Source organism: Oenanthe melanoleuca, chromosome Z (genome assembly GCF_029582105.1).
Source record: "Oenanthe melanoleuca isolate GR-GAL-2019-014 chromosome Z, OMel1.0, whole genome shotgun sequence".
Taxonomy (NCBI): Eukaryota; Metazoa; Chordata; class Aves; order Passeriformes; family Muscicapidae; genus Oenanthe; species Oenanthe melanoleuca.
The window spans coordinates 65,256,619-65,283,170 of NC_079362.1; the positions used below are offsets into that span (position 1 = coordinate 65,256,619).

Consider the following 26,552-nt stretch of genomic DNA (forward strand, 5'->3'; position numbering starts at 1 on the left):
CACCACAAAAATCTATGGGAATCATGAAAAAACCACTAAAATGGTGTGTGACTCCCAACACATTTCAGTGAGCAAGCAGCAGCTTTCAAGCCCAGGTTTCACAAATAATTACCAGGTCTATTGCACGAGGCTGTGGCAGCCAGTGTGGCACAGCACCACTCCCTTCAGAGGCAGCCTGTGGGTGGGCAGGAATGAGGAAAAGCCACCCTAGGGCAGAGAGAGCCAGGACAAAGAAGTGTGTTGAGAGGCAAAGCAAAGCGTGGCAGGGTGTTTGAGCAGAGGTGGGGAAGGAGGTGTGAGTTCTGCTGGCTGCTGGGGTGAGTTTATCACCTTTTGCTGCTCCCAGCCTCACCATTTCTGTAGGAAATCTGATAGCAACATGCTGATGGCTGGCCCCTAAGGCCTAAGAATATGTAGCTTTGACTGCAGAGGAGCAACAAAAGCCTGTGTTGGGCTCAATACTGTGCCACCACCTTGTAGCATTTGCCTCTCATTTCTGGTGTTAAACCCAAGCACAGTTCCTGGCTTGAAGTTAGGAATATCCTAACACAGGGAAATTGAGGAAATTATTTGGGAGAGAGTGTGAGCAACCGTTGTGCAATTCAGAGCACCAAAATAAAACACTTGTGTTTTTGCCTCTCAGACAATTCAGTGGCGGGTGGGAGTCCGGCCTTCTGAACTAATGCGTAAAAAGGCTTCACAGATCACTGGAAACTTGCTTTCTCTGAGCAATAAACATAGCAGAGACTGTGATTAAAGAACACTGATGGGCTGTAAAGCAGTAACCAAGCAAGTGTTAAACAGCAGGACTGGGATTTGCAGGCTCAGGGGAGCAAGTGACTGGGCAGGCAGGGTCTGTTCCAGGCACCCACAGAGGTGAAAGCCCTCTCCTAGAGGGGATGACAGCATGAATTATGGTGAGTGTGCCCTTTTGTTGTTGATTCTGAGTGATTTGGAATTAATTTAGAGCTAGGAATAAATAAAAATCTTAAAAACACTTCCAGAAAATGGGATAAACTTGTTTCCTGTTGAAATGCTGCTGAAATATAATCAGATATTCAATCACAATTTACTGGGAACAATAACACTAATGAGCTCTCAGAATTGCCAGGAGCCATAATTACTAATGAGCTATAAGAATTAACAAGCTTGATTCTACTCTCATTGAAATGAAGGCCTTTGTCAGCAGCAGCAGCAAACCATGTCTTAGGTGGTTATTTCTCTGGGAACTGTTAATGGGCTTGACTGAGCTCATTAGTATATTTGAACAAAGAACAGATACAAAAACAGTCATTAGATTAAGTATAGATTCTATGCATTGGAGCCCATAGCTTGTTCATCCTTCAAAGGGATCCAAGCTGTAATGCTCAGTGTGGCAACTTGATCTTATCTACCACAGGGCATGTGGAGCAGGTATGCTACTACTTTGGAGTAGATATGCTGATAAATACTAAACCAGTACCACTCCAGAAAAGTATGTTCAGGAAAAAGACTGAGAACAGCTGGCCCAATGTCACAATGAAGAAATCTGAGCTTTTATTTTTTGCTCTGAAATCTTTTAGCACTTGCAAAGATCAATAAAATACTGTTCTGCAAAATTATTCTTGGTTCCAACAGTACAGTGTTAGATTCAAAAGCTGCCTCCTTAGATGCTTGTACTTGATATATTTTTCATTTCTCTGTTACTTTAAAATCAAAAACTCCAACATTCTCTGCTATCTTCCATCTTGACTTCTGCCAAAAAATCAGGAATAGCACCACAGCAATAGTTAATCTATGTAGAGGCAAGTTTATTTTGGTTTTGATTTTTCTTTATTTGGCAACATTTTCAAATTTGCTGTGCTCCTGACTTTCTGGTGACAGAAAGTGATCTTAGAAAGATGCAAAAAACTTTTCTTCACTTGGCTTCAGACGTCCAGAGCTAAGTAGGGATGAACTGCAGAGACACAAGACACAGGAGTGTCCATCCCAGCTTGTGGCTTTCTTGCAGTAGGGCACTCTGCGACAGCACATGCTTTACTTTTCTACAGCAGAGCAGGAAGAGTTTAAAAACATCACTGATGTCATGCCAAACTTCTTCAAGGAACCGAGGTCTTTGTGCATAATAGTGGTATCCCGGTTGATTCATAAAACTCAGGTGAGTGCTGAACTTCTATCTGTAACGGAAAAAAGCAAGACTCTTTAACTGGGTTCTACTGCCTTTGTACATTTTAATTGCTACTTCCTTGTCAAATCTATGAATTGTGACTTCTTTAAATTTTAATAGTTTAGAAGTTAACGAAGTTAGTCAACTCTTCAATTAATCCTTTTGAAAAGAATAATTAATATCCTTGAAGAATAGAAAACATCCTTTATTCCTGTTACCACTTCAATGCATACTTGTAAGATTAAATTTCTTTCAGAGCATGTCTGCTTAATCAGGAACACGTACCTTGTGTCAGCAGCCTCTTTGCCAGCTGCATCTGTGATTGTCCCACCCAAACACTGCCACTTGCCATCCCACACCACCACACACTCTTCTGGACTGCTTGCTGCTTTCCGTGCAACAGGAAATTCTGGGCTGCTTTCCAACAGACCCCAGTTAAGGTAAGCATCATTGTGTTTGAAATAAGCTTGGTATTCACATAAGGCAAAGTCCTGATTTCCAGAATGCCATGGACAACCTAAAAAACTCTACAAAACAGATTGTGCAGATGACGAAGATCTATTTAAATATCTGTCTATGTATACAGCTAGACAGCTTTTTTATTTTACATGAGCTAATTTATATTTATTTTTATTATTTCTATATTTTACATTTTATTATTTTTATATTTTACATTTATTTTACATGAGCTGTCCACATCAGCCACTCAATGAGAAACTTGTTGGATATTCTACAAGACAGCTCCAAACTCACTAAACCCCTGAGCACAGTGCAGTGATCTTTTCATCTTCCTCATCAATTGAAGAACCCCTTTTCAGAGCATTCTCCACAAGATTTGGGCAAGACTAGTGCACAATTTTTCAAGCGGATCTCCTGCCCCTCACTTGCAACAGTGAAGGGCTGAACTCTTGGCACAGGCAGAAGGAGTTCAGTGGGTTTGGATCCAAGCTGTGACATTTCATAATTCTCATGTCAGGAGCCCTTAGCACATTGTCCCTTTCCAGGAAACTTTTCTAGGAAAGTCCCTAGGCTAGACAGTCAATGAATTAAGTGCTTTGTAAGCTTTACAAAAGAAGCCTAGTATCATCTAAGGGTGTCTCCAGTGTGTTCACTGGCTTCTGAGTTAAGCATTGTCTTATCCATTTAACCAACAGAAAATTTCTCACACTGATGACCAGGACTGTGCCAAGCAAAAATCTCAGAACTTGAGAGAAAATGTTACACTACGCAAGGAAGAGATGTGTTGATTTTGTGCTTCCTTTCATTTCCACATGCCTCAGTTTGGGTAGCAGGTGAAAACTGCATGTTGGTGATAGATAAAAGACTACACTGACCTGGATTTCATACCTAGAAATGTTTTCAGTGTATTCAAAGTACAAGATCCACCAGAGATATACCTGGACTTGCAGCTGCGGGACTTAACTCCCTGGATGTGTTTATCTAAAATCTGTTTTATCTGGCTGCATTAGCTTTGACTGGGAATAACATGGTAAAGAATTGGATCTGCATGGGGAAGGGATCACTTAATGACTTTTGCAGCCTTACTTCATTATTTGAAGCCGGTTATTTAAAAAGCCACTGTTTGGACTGTGAGGAATGGAAATGGGCTTTGCAGATAACCCAAGCTGCTTAAGGAACTGTGCACAGAAATGACAAAGACAGTGTACCTGCCCTCTGGAAAACTCTCAGTGCTGCTGGCAAACCCTCTTTTATATACACCAGTGCAGTTCTGATCATCAGAGTACTAAGTACCTTGCCAGGGACTCAACTACTCCCATTTTAACTCCCACAATTATTCCAGTATTTTCAAGTGAGTGACATTTTAATATACTGCCTTTATCTCAGCCTTCATTTCTTTATCTTGTGGATTCTTCAGAAGCTACAATTAATCTTTTCTTCACAAGGAATAGGTAACATGCTATTTCACCACTTTGGGGTAAAAGGAGGCAAAGAGTTCACAGTTTGTTTGATTTGAATCATGTTTGCAACAATGTCTGTCAGAGAAGAGGTCAGGCACCAAACCTCTCAGAAAGACCCACTGCCTGGGCCAAGCCGCTGAGTCCTCATCCTCCCACTTGACCAACTTCAATCCCTGACTAAGAAACAAGTACAGTTTTGTGTCTTATAATGACAAATCCTCCAAGATAGGGTCGAAACTCCAAATTTTCCAAAGGTCCAGAACCATCTGTTTTGCTTTAGATGAGGTTTGGTTCCTCATAGGCAATGAGGGATGGGTGTGACAGTGCAGTTAACAGTATTTACTTGATATTTGTGCCAAAGCACTGCTGAATTCAGCCAAAGCCACCATCTTACTTGATGCTGAAAGCCTTTTTGGTAGGTCACCTTTTGGTGATGGCAGGACAGGGCAGTGCCAGGTCAGTGCAGGCAGAGAGCCACGTCAGTAGAAAAGCTGGACTCCCACTCTGGAGTTTCTGCTCAGAGGATCCTCCAGGAAGCTGCATGTCATGGACTGCAGCACACCACAACAGCCTCTGGCCTTAGCAGAGACAACCGCTGGTGGACTGAATGTGCCACTCCTAGAGCTTACATAATATTTATAGAACAATTAGAATTAATATTTGTCATGTAATATTCTATTCTAAGAAACGTTTTATTACTTTTTGTGAGCTGGGTTTTTTTGTTGTTTTTTGTTTTTTTGGTTTTTTTTTGTTTTGGGTGGGCATTTTAGTTTGCTTTTTTTTTTTCCTTGGCATCATCGAAACAGCCATCTTTGGTGGCATCCGGGGGGTATGACTGTTTGTACAGAAACTTGTGAGTTTTCATCCATCAGAAGATAGTGACTTTCCCCTGCAGATAACAAACATGCCAGATTATGCAATTTCTGGGTAGATAATGTTAGTGAATTCTTGTTAGCATTATCTGGCCTCAAATGCAGGAAAGGTATATGAGAAACATGTCAGTAGTTGTAGTCTGGTTTCTTGTTCACATATCTGAACTAAATTTTTCACTAGCATGAATCCATTTGAGACAATATGACTAATTTGGTTTTGAAAAGGGTAAGCCTTCAGACAGAGAGAGTAGTTTACAAACACTCTAAATGCAGTATCCTAGAATAATTGCATCCTGGTGGTTTGTGCTGCTAGTGGTTTGTGCTGTGGCAGGATCCCCATCAACATCAGTGTCTGTAATGGAGATGCACAACAAGACACAGAGCAAGAACATTCATTTGTATGGAGGGTTGGGGACTGGGTGACTAACTTTAGGGAGCAGTACAGATATCAGGCACTCAATTTCTGTTGACTCAGGCCTAAAGATACAGGTCAGATTATACACTTCTAAAATCAGCAGGAACTTTGCTAGTGTTATGACTTGACTAGTGGGAAAGATCTTGAACCACAGCAGGGTCTGTAACATGGACAAATGGAGTTTGAAACATTTGGGGAATCATGCTATCAATTTCGGCAGCATGGAGTGTACCTACTTCTCAGCATTTCCCTGTTTGATGCCCTCTGCAGCATGTCCCTATAGATCTGTGCCACTGTCCAATGCTCCTTGGTCCCTTCCCACAGAAGCCACGCAGGTTTCTACTGCACTGTGCAAGTGGGGTCATGGATGATGGCCTGGGAGCAATGCTCTCCTGCTCCTGGTGGCACTCCCACCCAGCCTGCTGCTAGACAAGAGCACCTGGCTTATAAAAGAAAGACTTGGGTGCATGGGTGCATTTAGGGAATTTAACATAGATTTTGTTGTTCCCAGCACTTGCTAAACTTGAGGTCAGACAGAAGCTTTCTGGCTGATGTACAAGAAAGAATAAATCACAGATAGGGCATGTTTCCTCACAAGCTGGACAGGAGGGTCTGTAGTGGATGATTGAAATAACCAAGGTCAAAATCTGCTGGGCATCACCAAGATATATTATAATCTCTATTTAAAATTGTTCTTGGTTATCTGCTAAACAGGGCCAAGTAGGGGGCCTACACAAAGACATCATTACCCTGCAACTCATAGAGGGAGAGATATCACCTGCCTAACTTCCCAGCAAAGAAGAAAATCACCATCCCATTTTAAAGGAAATGGTAACAGGGAGGGGCAAAGCAATATCATTGCTGATATAGGCCTCAACTCTGCGGGTGTGAAAATAAATGACACATAACGTAACAGTCTAACCTCCCATTAAAGCAATTCGCAGCTGGCAAAATGTGTCATGTACCTCAGAAAGAGCAGGAGAAATGTCTTCTGGCCCCTAGCTAGGTGTTGGCTTCGAAGAGGTCCTAATACCCCTCTCTCCACCAATGTGTTGTGTTCAAGGTCTTGTTGATGAGCAAAAAGAAAGAGCCTTGTATACAAGTAAACCCAAGATTTTATTGTTAATTGAGATCTGCAGAGTATGTTATCTCAAATCCAAATCTGATAGAGAAAAAAAAGGTGTAACAAGGGAGTTAAAACTCCAATATGGTTAAAAGTGTCAGTAATAATATTAATAATGCAATTACAATACACTTACTTTTTGTCCTCTTTTTTAGGATTATACTCATCCTTCCACTACACTTCTGTCTTAAAGTCATATAGTCATACAACAGAATACAATGAGTTGGAAGAGACCACCAGGATCATCAAGTCCAGCTCCTGGCACTGCCCAGCACACCCCGAGAGTCACACTGTGTACCTGAGGGTGTTGTCCAAACGCTTCTTGAACCCTGTCAGGCTGGTGCTGTGACCACTGCCCTGTTCTAGTGCCCAAACACCCTGTAGGTGAAAACACTCTTTGTTGATATCCATCCTGAACCTCCCCTCACTCAGCTTCAGGCCATTCCCTTGGATCCTGTCCCTGTCACCACAGAGCAGAGATCAGTGTCAGCCCCTCCTCTGCCCCTCATGAGGCACCTGTAACTGCAGTGAGGGGTCCCCTCAGTCTCAGCCACTCCTCACAGGGCTTCTCCTCCTGACCCTTCACCATCCTCACTGCCCTCCTTTGGACACTCTCTGATGGTTTAATGCCTTTCCTACACTGTGGCACCCAGAGCTGCCCCCAGCACTGGAGGTGAGGCTGCCCCAGTGCAGAGCAGAGCAGGACAATCCCCTCCCTTGCCCGGCTGGTGATGCTGTGCCTGATGCCCCCAGGACAGGGCTGGCCCTGCTGGCTGCCAGGGCACTGCTGGCTCGTGTTCACCTTGCCAGGGACCCAGAGCCCCAGGCCCTTTCCATGGCACTCCAGCACCTCCTTCTTCAGTCTGTCTCTTCATCCAAGGTTGTCTCATCCCAGATGTACAGTCCAGCTCTTCCCCTTGTTGAACTTCATGCAGATGGTGATTGCCCAGTCCTCTCATTTGTTGAGGTCTCTCTGCAGGGACACTCTGCTTCATGGGAGTCAACAGCTCCTCCCAGCTTTCTATCATCTGTGAACTTGCTTACTATCCATTCCAGTCCTGTTTCCTGATAATTTATAAGGATGTTGAAGAACAGAGAACATGGAGCTCTGCAGAACCCCGGGAGTAACAGGTCACCAGTCTGATGTCACCCCAGTCACTGTAACCCTCTGTGCCCCACCCATGAGCCAGCTGCTATCCCATCACAGGATGCATTTGTCCAGCTCTGAGCAGGACCTTTTGTCCAGAAGGATCCTGTGAAAGACAGTATCAAAAGCTCTGCTGAAATCCAGGAAGGTTATATCACTTGGCTTCCCTTGATCATCTTGGTGGTCTACCCTGTTGTAAAAAGAGGTTCCACATGCAGGACTTTCACCTCATGAAGCTGTGTCAGCTGTGGCTGATACATGCATTGTTCTTCCAGTACATCCCAGAATAAACTTTTCCATGATTTTACCACACACTGAAGAGACCGACTGGCCTGTAGTTTCCAGGGTCCTCCTTTGTGCCCTTTATGAAAATTAGGATAATATTTGCAGTCAGACAGGATCTCTCTGGATTCTCAAGATGCCCATAAATCAAGAGAAGTCTTGTGATGACGTTAGCCAGCTCTTTTAGGATTCTCAAATGAATCCCATCAGCCCCATAGATATGTAGGCATATCTGTGCCTGGAACAGATCTGTGGATCTGGAACAGCAGATCCCACACAAATTCAGGGTCAACAGGGTGCTGACCATTCTCACAGCCATAGTCCTCCAGCTCAGGGCATGGAGACCCCTTGGTCCATCCTGATGCTGGAGACACAGACAAAGAGTGCATTAAACAAGTCAGAATCTTCAGTCTGCAGACCATTCTAGTGATTTGTAATACACAGGGTGGTAGTAAGTGGATGGAACTAGTTTACATTAGCCCATTCATGTGAATTCTTTTTTAAAAAGGACTTTTATAGTGAGATCTGTTTTGCTGAAGTCTTTAAAGTCATTGTAATAGAAAGAGACAGAACTCTGTATAGAAAGACATCTCTAATTGGATTTCTGAAAGGGCAGTGTGGGGATTTGGCAGTTTTTCCTAGTTAGCATTGACAAAGCAACAGTTCACAAGTTCTAGCTGGAGTCTTCTGGCTCAGTGGTCTGCTTCATCTATGAAGAGTATGCCCAGACTGGATGCTGGAGCTTGATATGGAAAGAAACAACCCACAAGCGAGATTATATGGAGCCACAGAGAAGTGTCTTCATCTTTACTGCACTTGCATGCCATGTGAGTGCTGTCAGTTCAGTACCCATGCTGTGATGGCAGGTCCCCCATTCCTCTGCTGGGCATTGACTGTCTGTGGGACACATCTGCTCCCTTGGAAGCTTTGGGGGAGGTTGACCCCAAACTCCCTTGAGCTTGCCTAGAACGTGCCAAAGACACCTACATGTCCCCGCTCAGGTAGGGAATGGATGCACTTAAGAGAGACATTTTCCCAGAAACCTAAATTTTAGAGACTTATGAAACTAGATGGGGTGCTGAGCAATTTTAATTCCTCCAAAGCTGAAAATCAGCACGCTCAGAAAGCCTAATGACCTAGTCTGAGATTACAAATCTTTAAATCTGACATCTCTACCAGGGCAAATGGGAAGAAATTGAAGAAATGAAGAATTTGCCAGTGTGTGCCCAGGTGACCAAGAAGGCCAGTGGCATCCTGGCATGGATCAACAATAGTTTGGCCAGCAGGGGCAGGGTAGTGACTGCCCCTCTGTGCTGGGCACCATTGCATCCTGTTCTGGGCCCCTCACTTCAAAAATACCATGCCTTGGGCACTATACCTTGCACCCTGGCTTCAGTTCTGGGCCCCTCACTTCAAAAATCATATTGAGGTGCTGGAGAGACTTCAGAGAAGGGAAACAGAATTGGAGAAGGGTCTGGAGCACAAGTCTGATGAGGAGCAGCAAAAGGATCTGGGTGTGTTTAGCCTGCAGAAAAGGAGGCTCAGGGGAGACCTTACCACTCTCTCCAACTCCCTGAAAGGAAGATGTATCCAGGTGGAGTCAGTCTCTTTTGCCATGTCTCAAGCCAAGAAGAAATAATGTTAAATTATGCCAGGGAAGGGACACTGGATATTAGGAAAAATATTTTTCTCTGAAAGGGTGGTCAGGAATTGGAATAAATTGCCCAGAGAGGTGGTGGAGTCACCCCCTCTGGAAGTGTTCACAGGCATGTGGCATTTGGGAATACATTTAGGGATGATTATTGTGGTTGATGATTCTGTAATTCTGTCACTTTGAGGACCATCCTTAGGCTTTGTCTCCTTTTCCTCTTGTGCATATGCATCTGTGCTGTTGCAGGTACTTGACCTGGTTGGCAGCAGGGCTGTTTCCAGTGCTGGAAAATACCATACCCATACCTCTTCTCCATCTCAGGCTTTGGTAATGAGTCCCAGCAAATCTGCATTAAAGCCCCTGTTGCAAGGCTGGCAAGCCTGTTGGCAGAGACACTCTTGCAGGACTTTTACAATATCACCTCTATCCTTCCAGCCCTTATTTGAATGTATCTCAGTGAAGATGTATTCATCTGTTCTGAGACCTGACATAGTCTTCTGTCTGCTGACTCATCTCTGAGTCTCTTATTCACAGAAAGAGGAAAGAGACCTTCACTGAGGCAGCAGCAGCTCCTGTGCCAGAGCTGTGCATCTCAGGCCTGCTGTGCAGAGAAGCCTGGCAGTACCTTATGCTCTGGGCGACAGAAGTCATTTCTGAAATGCATAGGCAATGGAGAGAAGGGGCTCTGGGACATCACAAGGCCCTCTAGAGTGACTGTGTATCACCAGCCATGCTGACCAGTATCCCTAGCATGCTGAGTGCTGAATTGTGCTGCCATATCAAACATGCCCTGGTTGGGAAAAGCATCCAGCTCACATACCACCAGTACATTTCTGGAGTCAGGAACCAAAAACAGTTCCTGCTAATTTGGAGAGGAAGCTCCAGTGAATAACAAGAAAAGAATACATCCCATTTGTGGTTGCTTAAGAAATTATATCACACAGGCTGAAGTCATAGCTGCAGTCAGTTTGGCTCCATGGGCTGGCAAGCATGGAGTTCCCTGCCCTGGCAGCCAATACAGCTCCCCCCTTACTGCCCCTTCCAGATACTCCTCTCCTGGATGACTACTGACGTTGCTCCCCACCACCTTTTCACCTCCTGCCTAACGGTGTGTGCGCGATCCCAGACACCTGTAAAAATCCAGATTTCAGAGGATTGCAAAAATAAATTATCAAGACTCCCCCTCTTGGCATATGCCTGTGCCAAGAGCAGAGACTTTACAACCACTCTTCCTTCCCCAGGACATTCCAGTCCTTTGTGACTGTCTTTAGGGAGGCCTCTCTGAGGAGCAGCTTGCTGAAACCTTCTCCCCTCTGGTTTTGGCTCCCTCCTCTTTGCCCCCTTCACTGAGGACAGATTGTTCTGGTTGTTGTTGAAGCAAGCTGCAGACTGTTCTTGTTCTATTCTTTGCTACTTCCCGCACTTTGCAATGATTAAGGACAGCTTTTCAGCATCAAAATCCTACTAAATGCTGGGCCCATTTAACTGTTTTCTTCTGTGGACAAAAGAAAGAGGGTTGAGCACAGAAGTTTCTCATGCATGTCAGCCCTCCATCACTTTGATTCACTGTGGTTGACAGAAAATTGCCAATATTTTTGAGAAATGTAGTAGAATAAAAAAAAACCTAACACCCACAACACTGTTTTTTTCTATTGCCCTGAAATATTCAAGAACTTAAATTGTCATTATTTCAAGGCACAGGATAAAAACAAGCAATTTCTAGTAAACATTAGTTGCTTAACTTCTTAAAAACTGAAGTATCTAGTGTTTTCATTTTTCATTTTCCAACTGAAAACAGATTTGTGGTAGATTTTCAAGAAAAGAAAAATTTTAAAGATAACTGCTTCTTTTTCTGGAATGCTCCTGGTCTCAAATCACCTTCAAAAAAAAGTTGTCAGGGGCATTAAGCAGCTGACATAGCATTAAAAACCACCAAAATCTGTTTGTGCTTCCTGAGAGTAAGGGAAAAAGGCAAGTAAAGTTTAGGAGTGCAGTAGTTGTTTGGCCAGGCAGGGCGATGTGTCCCACTGCTGGCAGTGTGCACCTTTGGGCTGGGAACTCTCCTCAGCCCCGAGGGGCGAGATGAGGGTCATGCTGTGGGGTCAGAGCTGTGTACTGGGCTGGGGCTCTGCTACAGAGCAGGTCTGGGCCAGCACCCAGGCAGGTTGGGGGTGAGCACTCTCTCAGGAACTAGCTCAATAGCACGAGCACAGTCTGCATGTGCCAGCCGGTCTCTGCTACGGAGAGCAGACAATTAATTTCATCTGGATAACAACAAACCACACAGGGAGACAGCATTTTTGGATATAAAACCATTTTATTTAGAGTCAGAGTTCAGTTGTGTTTGGAACTAGATGATCTGTAAGGTTTTCTTCCAACACAAACCACTCAGTGATTCTGTAATTTAATTGCATTACAGCTTAGTTTAAAATTAGAATACTTTTCCCTTGACAATGTATTTACCGTGATGGTTTCTTTTTTAGTGTATACGAAACCTTCTTAACTTTAATGGCAGGAAAAAAACACAGAGGCTTAGAGGCTGATCCAGTAAAATTAATTTTTGTTGCTACACAGTGTTCTGGGAGTTCATGCTTGCTATTTTTTTTTAAGCCTGTATTCCACACAAACAACCGTGCTGATTTCCCTACCAAGGACAAGCAGATATTCTCATATCTGTTCTTGACATAGCTGAAGAGCTTCACCACAATAGTGGTCACAGGTGGCACATTAAGAAACAGTGCTGGAACTTGTAAACTAAACTGCAAAACAACCAAGGCCACTTTTTTTGAGACACTTCTTATAAAGTTTATAAGGCATTTCTATACCTTCCCTCCTACCTAAATTTAACACAAAATCTGAATTTTTAGAAACTTCAATTGACTTAAATGGACTTTGTCATGAGTTTATAGATCATGTTAGGCTTCAAAGTATGTTTTTCTAAGTTAATTCAGTCCAGTACTGAACTACAAACTGAGCAGACAGTTCAGGCTTTTCAGATGAAACCAACAATCAAATAGGTATGTATGTATTCAGTGCTAGTTAGAAAATTATGAGGAAAAATTTCAGAGTTCTGATGAAATCTTTATATGGTTTGTGTTAAATTCTGAATTCACTGAACTCTGCATACAGCTTTGTGCACAATAACAGAGAAGGTACAACCAAATAAATTTCACACCCTGATGTAATCTGAGACACTTGATAGCCTGTTAATAATTTTTCAGATTGGTAACTTATTAACCATCTCAGAAATGGCACAGTCCAGTTTCCAGAGGAATGTGGAGTAAACATCCATGTGTGTCTGTATGTGCCTGGGCTCACTGGCAGAGGAAAGGAAAGGCAACAGAATGCAGCTGAGTATCCAGATATTAAATTAACTTTTTTTTTTTTTTTTGCTTTCAAGAGCCCATCCTTGTTCTTTCAATCTGCTACAACTCCCTAAAAGCCAACGGAAATTCTGTGCTTGAAGAATTTGTTTACTGGGGTGGGAGGCTGAATTCCAAGGACCAACTTTTTCAGTGAAAACCATTTCTCTAGCCTTCAGTGCCTCTGTTTTGTCTTTGCCAAGTGCGTGGACAGGCAGCAGCCCAGATAATGTTCATAGCCCTTTAACTCTTCTGCATTCCCAGGAGGTCTCTGGAGATCAATTCACAAAACCAAAACAGTGGATGGAAGGATGTTACATTTTCACAAAGGCAGTATTTCTGAATCAGTAAATGATATTAAATAAGTATTGTTCCCTGCTTGTGCATTAATGTGCAATCAGCTGCCACATGAAAGATATAAAAGAATATTCTAAGTCTTGCACAAGCTTCAGTTTAGTACCAGGAAGTACCTGTCGATGAGAGATAAGCAGCCTGCCAGGATGCAAGTGGTATTAGTCTAGCTAGCGATTGCCTAAAATAATTTTCTGCTTTTGCCAGGAAATGATGCAGTTTTTCGTTCTTCCTCAGTGTTTCATCCATGACCAGAACAGGGCTCTCCCTTCATTTCCCATGTGCTCTCACACTGACTTGTACATGCTGCCTTTGCCATCAGCCTTGATCTCATGTGCTCATCTTGCTGCTGCCCCAGAGGGCTAGGGAACACACACAGGCTATTTCCTACCCCTAAGGAATCTATCAATATCCTGATTCCCTACCAAAGTGGTACATTATCTTACTGACCATGCTTGTGACCTTCTGCAGATCGAGCTGCTAATAGCTGTGTCTAGGTAGAAAGCAATTTTCCCTCATCATATAGGTGTTTAACTTCTCAGCTTTCTTCTTGCTGCAAATGAACACAAGCTCAGCATCTCCCCAGAGGTTCTAACCACCATCAGGTCTTCAAAGTGGCAATTAATCATCAAGGAAAAAATGGTGAGGGTTTCACCCCACTGGTGAGGGCTTTTTTTCTTCGTGAACCACAACTGACAGTCTTTTACTTACATGCTTCTATTATGTTTTGAGCAAACAGTTGAACCAGAGATTTTTTTCAACCCTATCGACTATGAAAGCAGAGAAACTAAAAACACAGCCCTGCACCAGGCCTCCAGGGCAGCGCAGCATCCCCCACAGCCACTTTCCCTCAATCTTGCTGTTCAGCAAGGGCAGCACGAGGTGTCTCCCACTCTGCCCTGCTCGCCAGCCTGTGTGGGCAGAGATGAGAAGAGAAAGTGTTATTTTTTAAAAGAGATAAAGTGAAAAAGCTCTCGAAACCGCACAGCAATTGTCCAGGGAAGCAGTGTAATTGCAGGTTGGGCCAGCCACAGCCTCCAGTGTCTCCTTGGAGACCAGCTGGCAAACTCCAGGCCTCCCAAAAAAGGGGGGGCAAGGCAGCTCGGTGTGTAAACAAGTAAAACAAGATAAGTAAGAATGCTTTAAAATGAGGCCACAGCCAATTCCCACCTGAACCTTTTGCTTAAGCTCTGAACACCTTCCAAGCCTCCTGAACATCTCCCAGTCCTGCGTGGAAACACCAGGTTCAGAAAATTTCTGGTAAGAGATTTTTTTTCCCTGTTTGCTACCTCACAGCGAGTTTCTCTGATCAGCCAAGAGTAGTTTAATTAATTTTATTTAAATCTAATTTTTAAAATCTAATTTTGAGAAATCTAATTTTTCATTTATATATATATATATTTATCTATATATTTATATATATATTTATATATATATATTTATATTTAAATTTATTTTTATATATAAATATAAATATGTATGTATATATGCAAGAGAGAGGCATTACCATGGTCCACCTGTCAGAAGGCTGGACCTGGATGATGCTGATCACGATGGAGAGAGAGAGAGAGATCGGAGGCTGCTGCAGAAGGGTCTGTGGGGCTGGGAAGCTGAATTTTTAAGGAGGTGTTTAGATGGTTGTCAAATACTCCTGAAGCTTTCATGCTTTTAATAATTAAATGAAATTATACGAAGTAAAGTAAATGTGTTTTAGACATTTGGTTTAGATAATTTAATCTATTCTCAGGTCTAGAGATCTTCTGCTCTGGGGTGGGTGTGTGCTGCTTGTACCAGGCTAGGACAGGGGCCTGGGCAATCGAGATGTAATTATAGGACTCTGCCCATAATACTGTAGTAGTTTTTAGGATTTTCATTGGAGACTCTTGGGCTCAGCTGAAGGGTAATATCTAAACAAATATTGCACAGCTTAGACTGAATCTGACTCTTTCCAGGTTTAATCCTCAGTCATAGAGGACTGTAAAGGGATCTGGTTTCTGAACAGCCAAGAGTCTTCTGGAAAAATCCAACCTAAAATTAAAGGCTTTGTATTTGCTAGGAATAAATGCAATCATTTCTGTTTGGCCTGCACAACACAACATCACCTATAGAAACAAACAGTGCTGACAGCATGGGGTATTGTAATTGTTCATAGCCTAGGCTGTTAAAACAAAACAAAACACTCTAGGATTCAAAGTTAAAATAAACACTGCTGGTTAATTTCACTGAGGGAGACATCTGATAATCTTGGATGAGATACACAAATTAAAACCTTGTGGAATTACAGTTATGACCTGTTCTTGTTTTATTGATGGTATTAAGAAGCAATACATTTGTACACTACGCAGTGAACTGTTATATTCAACAAACTCTGACTGCATCTTTAATAACTTCGCATTATCCAAAAAGGAGCAGGAACAAAATGATAGGGGAGGAAAGATCATGTGAATTACTGTGATTCCTCCTTTCTTGCACTGATTTGGACTCTCATTTCTTACAATACAGCCTAGGAAGGGTTTACCTCTAACTTAAGCCTGCAGCCAACAGAAATAGGAAAGTGGTATAAGTGTCACTATGGGCTAGGCTTGCATGTAGCAGATTTTATATTTAATGGATTTCTGTATTTTCTGCTTGCATAAAAAAGGTTCTCAAATACTTACTGCCATGTGGCACAGGAGCCAAGTCTGCTTCAGAGGCTTTAGTGTGATGTGAAAGTGCAATTACTTTACAAACAGTCTTTAATAGCTGAATTTTGTATAGAAACATATTGGTGATTTAGCTTGTGAACATTGTAGAGAATAAAGATTTGCAAAGAGCCTTTTGTGTGTTTTTAACCATAATACTTGGGGAGAAAAGAAGTGGGAATATCTTTACCCAGTGCATTGGTGAGATTACTGGAGTGCTCTGGAGTGGACCTACTTCAGAAGGAATACTCAGAAAAAATTGAAAAATTCAAGAGAAACAGCACAATTATCTGACATCCAGGAATTAATGTTGTACCAGGAGCTATGTATCTGAGCTATGTATCCTGAGCTATGCCTAATTATTAAGCCAGAGCGAGCTTAAAAGGGTTTCAAGTACTTATGCCTGGACACATTTTTAATAGGTAGGTCTTTAATCTTGTAAAAGACAGTAAAACAGCATCTAATATGGTGGAAATTCAGACTAGAAATAATATATATAAAAGAAAAATTATTCAATACTGGAACAACTTAGCCTAGAGATGGTGAGTTCTGAGGCAGAAATGCTTACAGATGTAGAAACAAACTTTATTTTTACCGCAGAAATTACAGAGGATTGGTCAGTTTCAGGGGCTTTTATTGAGGTTCAAGAGATCATAACAGATAACAAATCAGATTATCCCACCCTTGCTTCAATTCATGAGTCTTACAGCAATGATTATTTGATGCACATTGCAGTATTCTGGAAATTACTCCACTGAGCCTGAGGCAAGGAGATGCTACACTCTTTTCATGGTGTTTGTGTTTGTGTTGTTTTTGCAGTCCACAGTGGAGATGAATTATGTCTTCACTGGTCTCAGTATTTATAGAACTCCATAAAGACATAACAGCATAGAGAGAAGCACACTGCACAGCAATACTCTTGCATCACTTACTCTGCATATAGACGTATAGTTGCTGTATATTATATATAAGCAATAGTACATTATTATATAATGTAAATATAGTTTGCACTGTCTTTATGCAATCTCACTGTATTTTAAAGGCTTTCCAGCTAAATATTTTCCCTTAAGGACAGGTCGTTTTTTGCAGAGAACATTTTTGGCTGCTGATCTCACACAGCTGTGAGATCTTCCTGGTTAATGAGTTCCCAGAAGAACTTTTCTTGCTCTGTCTGAAGCAAAGGCCAAAATACTCTATATTTTACTTTTCTAGACTTCTACGGTAAGCTAGTATTGAAACCATTTGGGGAGTACAAAAACATTTTACTTTTCTGTTTTTCCAAGCCCAGTTGGAGTAATCTGAAGTGGTTATAAAATTCAGCACATTACCAGCAGCCATAGCTAATGCTCTGTAAACAGGAGCAGAGTAGTTAAGATGAAACAGGGATTGGAAGTGCCATGTGCACTGACAGTCCCTCACAGGGCTGCTCAGCCTCATCTCCTCATCGCAGCACTGCCTCAGCAGAGCACCAGTGGCCCTCTGAATCTGGAGCTCTGCTGTAACTTCTGTGACTCTTGTGTGCCCTGATCCTGTGGTGCTTGAAAGGCTGGAAAATATTTTGAGAGTCTTCATGGTCTGCTGCAGACCCATCAGCCAGGCTATGGAACAGCAGTCTTGGCCCTGAGCATGTGCCCAGGATTCATTGCTCTAAAATACCAGCATGGGCACGTGCAGTCCCACTTTTCTTAGCACTAGAAAAAAATCCCTGCAGGAGAGGGAGTGGGTTGCTGCCAGCTTGGGTGTGCTGCTCTTGGTGGTGCTGTTGCAGCACTGCAGAGTCTCAAGCTGGTTTTCCCTATTTTTATTCCACTGTCTTCCTCTGTGGGAAGCTGGAAGGCCTTTGCTGTCAGCATGTGAAATCCTGGGGTGCTAAATATTGTGAAAGTTTAATGTATTAATTTGTTCTGCAGTTGTGTTTAAAAAGCAGTAAGTGTCGTGTAGGTGACTCTGTTGCTCAGACATGCAATGGGAGAAATCTCTGCTCTGCAGAATCGGAACCTCACTGGAACAAAAGTGAATCAAAGGAAAGGTGTTCAGGCAGGGCAACATTTGCTCCTGTGGTCAAATGATAGCTTCAAACCTGGCAGATGGAAGAGGCTTGGCAAGGATGCTGGGAGCCACACACTCCTGAGTGCACCCACCAGTTGTCACAATGTTCTCACACTGTATGCAGAAAATTCTTATCACAGTCTCCTGCCTGCATCTGGATTAATCAGAGAGTGGTTGGCTGAGCCCTTCTTTCATGGTCAGTGGCCTATATTGGCAATTTCACTTTCTGATAGAAGACAGATAGGGACAAGGAAATAGAGGGTCAAAATGGGCCGTCATGAAAGAGTTGCTACCAGCAGCTTGCAAGCTAGAAATCTGGGATGCTTTGTATGCTAAGGCAGGTTTCAGCACTATGTCTGAATGTGAATCCATGCCACATCAGTGTTTTAGTCTTCCAGATGTCAGGAACATCAAGGCATGATCAAGAAATGATGAGGAAAGCAAAAGCAAGCCTGTCCAAAACCACTGACCCTTTGGAAAAACTTCGCCTCCAATGTTTAGCAAAGGGATCTGCAGGCATCAAAGGACTTGGAAGGTGAGTATGCAAGATGTCAAACCCATTATTCAGTCTCACAGTTTTAGCTGCAAGAGATTCACACCCTAAACAGGGACCAAAACTTGAGTTTCCTCATTTCAGTGCAAACACCACAACCCACAAAGCCTGGCATTGGGCCTTAAGTGCTTTAGGACACAGGACTGACCTGGTCACTCTTTGAAGGATTGAAAACTATCAATCCCTCATGAGAAAGTGCTTCTGTGAGACCCAGAACAACTCCTGCCAGAGAAAGGAAGGGAATATTAACCATATATCTCTCCTTGGTGTCTTCTTAAAATTATCTTAAGCATTTCAGCACTGGAGATTTTAAGCTTCCTTTTCTTTGGGGTATGGTGCACTTTTAGTAATGATCTCTTAGCTGTCTAGTTTTTGGGAAGCACCTAAAATCTTTTTGTAACCATCCCATCCCTAGAAAAGGGGTGTTGCATCACACCCTGAGATCCCTCCCAAGCCCCATAAACCACAGATGGATCCAGATGGTGAACAACTGGAACTTCATCTAAATGTGGAACTTTATCTAAATGTGCAATTTGCAGAGGTCAGAGGGCTGTAATGAACAGGAATACTATCAGCCTTTCCCTTGTTTAACTTCAAATTTATACAATTCATGCACCCAATCTAAACAAGTAATCTCTACTGCCAAGTGTAGGGAATTTATTTCTTGGTTGGATTTTTTTTCCATTTTCTTCTCTTTTTTTTTTTTTTTTTTTTTTTTTGTTTTTTTGTTTTTTTGTTTTTGTTTTTTGTTTTTGTTTTGTTTTGGTTTGGTTTGTTTTGGTTTTGGTTTTGGTTTTGGTTTGTTTTTTTTTTTTTACCTCAGAATACAGAAGAAGGAGAAAATGTTGTCTCATTGTAAGGTGACTCTCTGCTCCAGTACTGTGTTAAACCAGGTTTTCCTATGCATTTTCCTTATGTTTCATGTTTTCCACAGAGTATTTAGGATTATTGATAATAACAGCACAAGAACCCTTGATTTCAAAGAGTTTCTGAGAGGACTACAAATTTACTCTGTGACGATTGATGAGGAAGAAGCAAAAGAGGTTTTCCGGCTATTTGATAAAGATGGCAGTGGAAAAATTGATTTTGATGAATTTATTGTGACACTGAGAGTAAGTCTGGGAATTTATGATGCGATTGCATTAAATGGAACAAAATAGAATAGAATATTTGCAAATAAATAGCTGTGATTTTTTTTTCCCATTAATTATGGTCTTGACTTAGATACCGAAATTCCTGTGCTGCAGTCTGGGTACCTGTACTAGGTTCAGCCTATCAATCTCCCTTCTTTGTTGGGCATTTTATGATGCATCTCTTTATAACAGGGGACACTTTTTCTAAACCACCACAGTGATTGATTTTGTCTTAAGTATCTTTGCTCTGCTGAAGCCTAAACAATTTAGAAAGAAAATATTAGTACTTTGGGTAATTAGTAATTTCTTGTTGGAATTATTTAAAATGGGCATATCAGAAAAGTGCTATAGGTAGCATTTTTCTCTCTTATTGTCCATTTGTTATTGTATGGGTAGACACTGAATAGTCTTAATCATTTTGCTCTTTTGAGGATACATTGCCCTTTCTAGCTCATGGACAGTGTAGACTATCACCAGTATATTGTCCCATCTACCTTGAAAGTTTTGCTGCTAGCAACAGCAAGTACTTCAATTTGGAACTGGGCAGGAAGTTGGCAAAAATAAAATTACTCTTTTAATATTTCTTTACAGCCTCCCATGTCCAATGCAAGAAAAGAAGTTGTCCTGAAGGCATTTCAGAAGTTAGACAAGACTGGAGATGGTGTCATAACAGTCGACGACTTACGCGGAGTGTACAGTGGACGACGTCACCCCAAGTATTTAAACGGAGACTGGACAGAAGACCAAGTCTTTAGAGCCTTTCTGGACAATTTTGAGTCACCCTATGACAGAGATGGGAAGGTAAGTGAAGCATCTAATTGCAGGCCATGAAATCACCATCTGACTCAGAATTTGACTTAGGTTACTAAGCGTGGGAGTAATTGCAGAACCAAACATCCATTTGCATCACATTTGTATGGAAAATCAAAGTAGATGCACAACGTGTGCTCAGCACTCCTGATGCAGCTGGCTTGTACATTCTGAGGCAAAGGGGCTCTGCAGGAGGCACAAGGGTGGTTGTGAGATTGGATTAAGGCCTGTAGCCTTAATAATCAAATTCACAGATTACACCAAGTAAATCTTCAGACTACCCCACAAAATTGCTTACTTTCAAGATCCACATAAATTCGGGGATTTTTCAGTTCTCAGGAGAATAAATACTAGGATCCAGTTCAAAAGCAGGTTCCCTGCTTTGTTAAATACTTTACAGTTAATTCTTCTCCAGTGTAACTACTGAGACACTTGACTTGGAAATCAGTTTGTAATAGAGACAGATCTATGTACAGAAGGCTGGAGGGAGAATGGGGCTGGGGCTACTGCCACGGGCAAGTACCCTCACAAGACATGAGCTGAGACAGAGCTGGAAGCCCTTCCTGCACTCTGGGTCAACTCTCTGGTTCAGGTGCAAAGCCTGGGGACCTTTTGTAATGGATTTCTTATATATCTGCTTTGCAGCCATCTCTGAGCCAAGAACACTCTCTTTCCCCTTGTTATGTGTCTGCAAACTTCTTTGAACTGTCTAAATTTACATCTGTTGACCAGCTCAGAGCAATCCTGTATCTCCGTGGTTCATGTGGTGATATTCTCAATCTGAGCAATTAACAATAACAAACTAAGCTGTAAGTTTTTATCAGTGCTTTGTGGAATGTTTTTAACACTTCCCACACTCCAGGCTACACCTGGGTTTTCAAGGCTGCATTGCACTGGTAACTCCTACCTCTCTAATTCCCACGCAAATCCTTTACTTGCTTTGCTCCCATCACTCAGGCTCTCAGTTGTAGAGAGGTGATGGGCTTTATCTACTGTGGGCATGACTTTGCTCTTAGTAGAGCTGAATTTCATCCCTTCTGCTGCAGTGTCATCCTCAGAGATACCAGTTTAGAGCCAGCTATCTCCTTCCACTTCCACAGCAGTGGTGACATCTAGCAAATTTCAAACAAAATGTTCCTGCTTTTTGTGCTGAGGTCATACATGAACACATTAAATGAGTTCCCAAACAGATCCTTGATGAGTTCAGTGCCTGGTTACTCTGAGCATCCACTTCTTGATGAGCATCCAACCCTGATGCTAGCTCAACTGATTACTGTCTCTCTGAGAACAGACTGTGGCTTTCCTGGATCAGGAGACACTAATGATACTGAACACCTAAAATGTTTTTTAGCAGAAATGCCTTAAGGCTGAGCATTTGTTAGAAAGGCCCTCTTCACCATAGTCTTGCTGGGTGCCTCTGAAATAGGCAGTTTTAGTGAGGCTTGTGATGGCAGAACAGACTGAAATGGTCCCTTCTCCCTATTGTCATGTTTTGCTAAGTTCTCAAACACACAATGGAATCAGAGCAGATATCATGGTATCACAGAATATGCTGTGTTAGAAGGAACCCATCAGGATCATTGAGTCCAACTCTGCACAGCACACCCCAAGAGTCACACCATGTGCCTGAGAGCATTGTCCAAATGCTTCTTGAGCTTTGTCAGGCTGGTGCTGTGACCACTGCCCTGGGGAGCCTGTTCCAGTGCCCAAACACCCTCTGGGGAAGAACCTTCTCCTGATATCCAACCTAAACCTCCCCTGACACAACTCCAGGCCATTCCCTTGGATCCTGTCCCTGTCACCACAGAGCAGAGATCAGTGTCAGCCCCTCCTCTGCCCCTCATGAGGCAGCTGTAACTGCAATGAGGGGTCCCCTCAGTCTCAGCCACTCCTCACAGGGCTTCTCCTCCTGACCCTTCACCATCCTCACTGTCCTCCTTTGGACACTCTGTCATAGCTAAATATCTTTTAAACGTTGTTTTCTATTTTTCTATGTGATGTTTATTCAAAGAATGATTTACACAATTCAAGAGTTAAGGCATCACAAGAGACATGCACAGTTTTTCTCTTTGCTAATTTGATTATTTAGTTTTTAATGGTAATTTTTAAACCTCAAACCTTCATTAAGGGAGACTTGTTTACAGCAATGGGTGGGTATAAAGTACCCAGCTGTCTCTGAATTGCATCAGAAACACCATCCACTTTATTAATAATTATGCAAAGAACCAGATTATAGCACCCCTGGAAAAAAGTACATCAAAATTTTTGTCTTCTTAGGTAGCAATGATTTTAACTTCATTTCCTGGTAAGGTTAGTTAAACTTTACATTTCATCTCCATCCAAGTCTTATTGAGGACAAGAGCTCTTGTTTCTAGCAAAGTGGAATTAAGCAAATTTTAAGTTGGATTCCTTTCTGTTAGCAACAACATGAAATAGCAGATGTTCAGTTTCATTAAGAGTTCTTCTCAATATGTGGCTTTGACTTACAGCATTAAATAAAACCAAAGGTTCATTTTCCTATTTTTAATTTCTCTGTCTCAGGTCACAACAGATGAGTTCATGAACTACTATGCTGGAGTAAGCGCTTCAATTGACACAGATGTGTACTTTATCCTCATGATGAAGAATGCTTGGAACCTCTGATCATACAATTAAAGAAGTAAGACTTTTCTTTCACCTTTTATAGGTTCCTCTGATTAAGTCTATGTACAACAACACTCTCCTGTTCCATAACAACAGTTTCCAGTAACTGTGCCAATTACATTCAATCTGAAGAATTAATTAGCAGATGCTCCAGTAGGCTTAGCCCCAGGGAATCAGAGCATAATCAGAGAGTAGATCTGGCATTTGGCCACCCCACACATCTGTCCTTTTTCTCTTTGCATTCCTGGTATGTCTTTTCTTTTCTGATATGAGCTGCTCTTTTCTTTTCTTTTCTGACATGAGCTGCTCTTTTCTTTTCTGACATCTGCAGTAAGTCTCTCTGGCTCCTCTTGCAATATTAGATACAGCTCTGTTTGGCAGAGGATGCAAGAGAAGGAAACCAAAATATTCTGAAAGTGTGGTGGTCTTGGACAGGCTGTTATAAATGGAAGAAAGTCTGTCCCAAGAAGGTCATATAGACTTGTCACCTGTAGCACTGCAGTATCTCTTGGCTTTGTGGGTCTCATTAGTGTGATGGAGCAGCTGCTGATCTATGGAAGGAGCAGAAACCCTGACAGGGCCTCCCTGGAAAATCATCCTACTGGCTTTTCCTCCCTCAAGGATTCAAAAACTCTCCCACCATATACCATTGGTATGTGGCTCACGTTCTCTCTCCTGTTCGGAGCTCATTCCCAGAAGCAATCATCTACCATCCCATCCCCAAATAGTGGAGGGATTTCCACAAATTGCTGAGTGAGCAGCTGTTGTTAGAGCCTTTGAGAAATTCAAAGACAAACCCTTTAATCTGCTACAGATTCAGCTTATGTGGCTGGTATAGCCATGAGAGCAGAGCATGCCCTCCTCAAGGAGGTTTCCAATCCAAAATTACGCCAATTGATTCCTGCATTGACACACTTGATTTCCCACAGAAAACAGCCTTACCATATTATGCATGTGAGATCACACACTGACCTTCCCACTTTTGTCACAGAAGGGAACAGGAAAGCACTGGCCATGTCTGTGGAAACTGCAAACATCCCTGACATCTTTGCTCAGGCAAAGCTGTCACATGCATTTTTTCATCAAAATGTACCTGCCCTCATCAGGATATTGAAGCTCCCAAAAGATTAGGAGCCCAAAAGACATTGTTGCAACATGCCCAAACTGCCAAAATTACCAGATACCCTCTATGGGTACAGGGGTTAGTCCCAGAGGTCTCAACAGCTGCCAGCTGAGGCAGACTGACATGACCCATTTTCTGTCCTTTGGGAAGTCAAAATACGTGCATGTGTCAGTTGACACTTTTTCTGGAGCAGTGTTTGCATCAGCTATTAATAATTTTCCTCTTGCATTCACTACTCTAAGAGTCCCAAAAAAGATCAAGACCGAAAATGGGCCTGCCTACAAATCTCACAAACTAAAAAAGTTTCAAAGCGAGTGAGGAATTTGACACATTAAAGGCATTGCTGCAAACCCCACAGGACAATCCATTGTAGAGAGAACCCATCAAACCCTCAAAAGAGTTCTCAACCAGCAGCTGAGAGACACAGAAATGTTATCTCCAGTTGAAAGACTCTGCAAAGCTCTATGTCATCAATTTCCTAAATTGTACAGCATCAGAACCTAATCCCCCAATTCTCAGCCACTTCGCAAATTCAACCCAAGCCAAGCTCACTGAAAAACCACCAGTGCTGGTGAAAGACCCAGAAACACACCAAATCTCTGGGCCTTTCTAATTAATTACCTGGAGATGGGGATATGCCTGTGTATCTCTGCCACCTGGTCCAAGATGGTTCCCAGGGTAAAACATAAAACCATACCTAGGCACTGCAAATACTACTTCCACAAACACCAGCAAAAATTCTCCTGAGTCCAATACAAAACTTCCTCAAAACCAGAGCAGCTCTGCTTGGAGAGGCAGGCATAGCTGAGCACCCACAGGGCAAAGAAAAGACCGTCCTATCACATGATAGCTGATGAAACAGAAAACCAAGCAGCATTCTGCTGCTTCAGTCAAGTCATAGGCCAGACTTAGTCTAGTCACAAAGTAATCTTTAGTTCAGATGTTTTTATCCCTCCTGAAAAACCCTATTGTTCCCTCCCTTTAACCCTTGCAAAAAACCCCTATCCCTATATCTACTCCCCTACCCTTAGTGTTAGAAAAAGAAAAAAGCCCCCTCAGTACCTTATGTATTTGGACTGCTGCCTGGACTCTTTCGTGGAAGAAATAAAGTGTCTGTGGAACCTCCATGCAGCTTTCTCTATTCTCTTCTCTCTGCTGGCCAAGAAGGTACTTTGCAAGCTGAGCAGAAATCACAAGAGCTGATGGCCTAGACTCCAGGCTTTCCTGCATTCAAGTCCCGTAGAGCTGAAATCTGCCTGAGACACCAGGAGAAGCTGTTCCTTATGGGATGTCTTATCCGGGCTTGTTGTGGCAGCTCGGGGCAAACCCTAAGCCCCAGCAGTCACACTGATCTTGCTGCTGGGAACATGGGAGTTCCCAGCCCTGGGAGGCTGGAAGGGTAATTGAAGAAGGGGAGACATAGACCAGGATAAATGCAAAATGCTTTTTAAAGCCCTGTTTTTTCCTTGGTTCTCAACTAAACATACAGGCAACTTTCCTGTGTATACCATGTTTCAACCCCTTGTGCAGCTTCTTAGAGATTCTCACTCCCATCCTCCTGCTTTAATTCCTTACTTTCCATACTGTGAAATCATTTTACTTGTATTTTTCTTCAAAGGGGATACATGTGTTTCAGTAGTTTTCCCTCTCTGTTCCTGGAATGTTTGCTGACCTGGTAGCTGTTGCCTGTACATACCTACACTGAAAGTTGTTTTCTGTTTGTTTGTATTTGCAGTGGTTTATGACCAAGGAATCACTTGTGGAACTCCCTTGGAAATGAAGAACTCATAGCTTTCTTACCTTCTTAATAAAGATTGGGAACCTACCCTTCTTGTCATACAAATGAGACTGTCTCTGTTCATCTTTTGTCCTTTGTCCATACAGATGGGGAGAAATGGTACACAAAGAAAACTAAAAAAAAAATCCAGAAAAATACTATTGTGTGAGTGTGTGGTATATAATTTTTTCTGCTTTGATACCTTTTTGTTTTTTCTCCTACTTTCTGCTCCTTTCTCATAATTTTGCTTCTTTCCCAGACTGAGAAGCTGCTGCTATAGCAAAGACTAAATGGCTAGTGCATGGCAGCATTTGCTGCATTTCAGGCTGGCAGCCAGCTAAAAGCAGTGCAGCGTTATAGAATGGACTTCAAACAGCTTTTCTGATGAAGTTGCAACTCCTAGCCTGAGTTGCTAACATTTCAAACACTGAAGTCTTGAGAGCTTGCTGCACTGATCCTCTGCAAATCCTGGTTTTTTCTTGTCAACAATGATCTCAGTATGAGCAATAGCTGCT

The 26,552-nt window shown here is 42.4% G+C and overlaps 1 protein-coding gene across 4 annotated transcripts; it reads left to right on the forward strand.

Annotated features, from left to right (window-relative positions):
* The first annotated feature begins 28 nt into the window (after window positions 1-28).
* Window positions 29-26,171, forward strand: CAPSL (calcyphosine like). Of its 4 annotated transcripts, XM_056513309.1 has the most exons (7): window positions 29-2,137; window positions 2,445-2,586; window positions 18,397-18,533; window positions 19,486-19,663; window positions 20,276-20,485; window positions 23,036-23,153; window positions 25,996-26,171. In XM_056513309.1, exons 3-6 carry the CDS (start codon window positions 18,397-18,399, stop codon window positions 23,135-23,137), a joined length of 627 nt encoding a protein of 208 aa, XP_056369284.1. In that variant the 5' UTR covers window positions 29-2,137; window positions 2,445-2,586; the 3' UTR covers window positions 23,138-23,153; window positions 25,996-26,171. The 4 variants fall into 4 exon arrangements, with proteins under 4 accessions (XP_056369284.1, XP_056369283.1, XP_056369281.1 ...); XM_056513308.1 differs by lacking the exon at window positions 29-2,137 and having other exon boundaries at window positions 2,175-2,586; XM_056513306.1 differs by lacking the exons at window positions 29-2,137; window positions 2,445-2,586 and adding an exon at window positions 12,808-14,528 and having other exon boundaries at window positions 18,389-18,533.
* The last annotated feature ends 381 nt before the right edge of the window (window positions 26,172-26,552 follow it).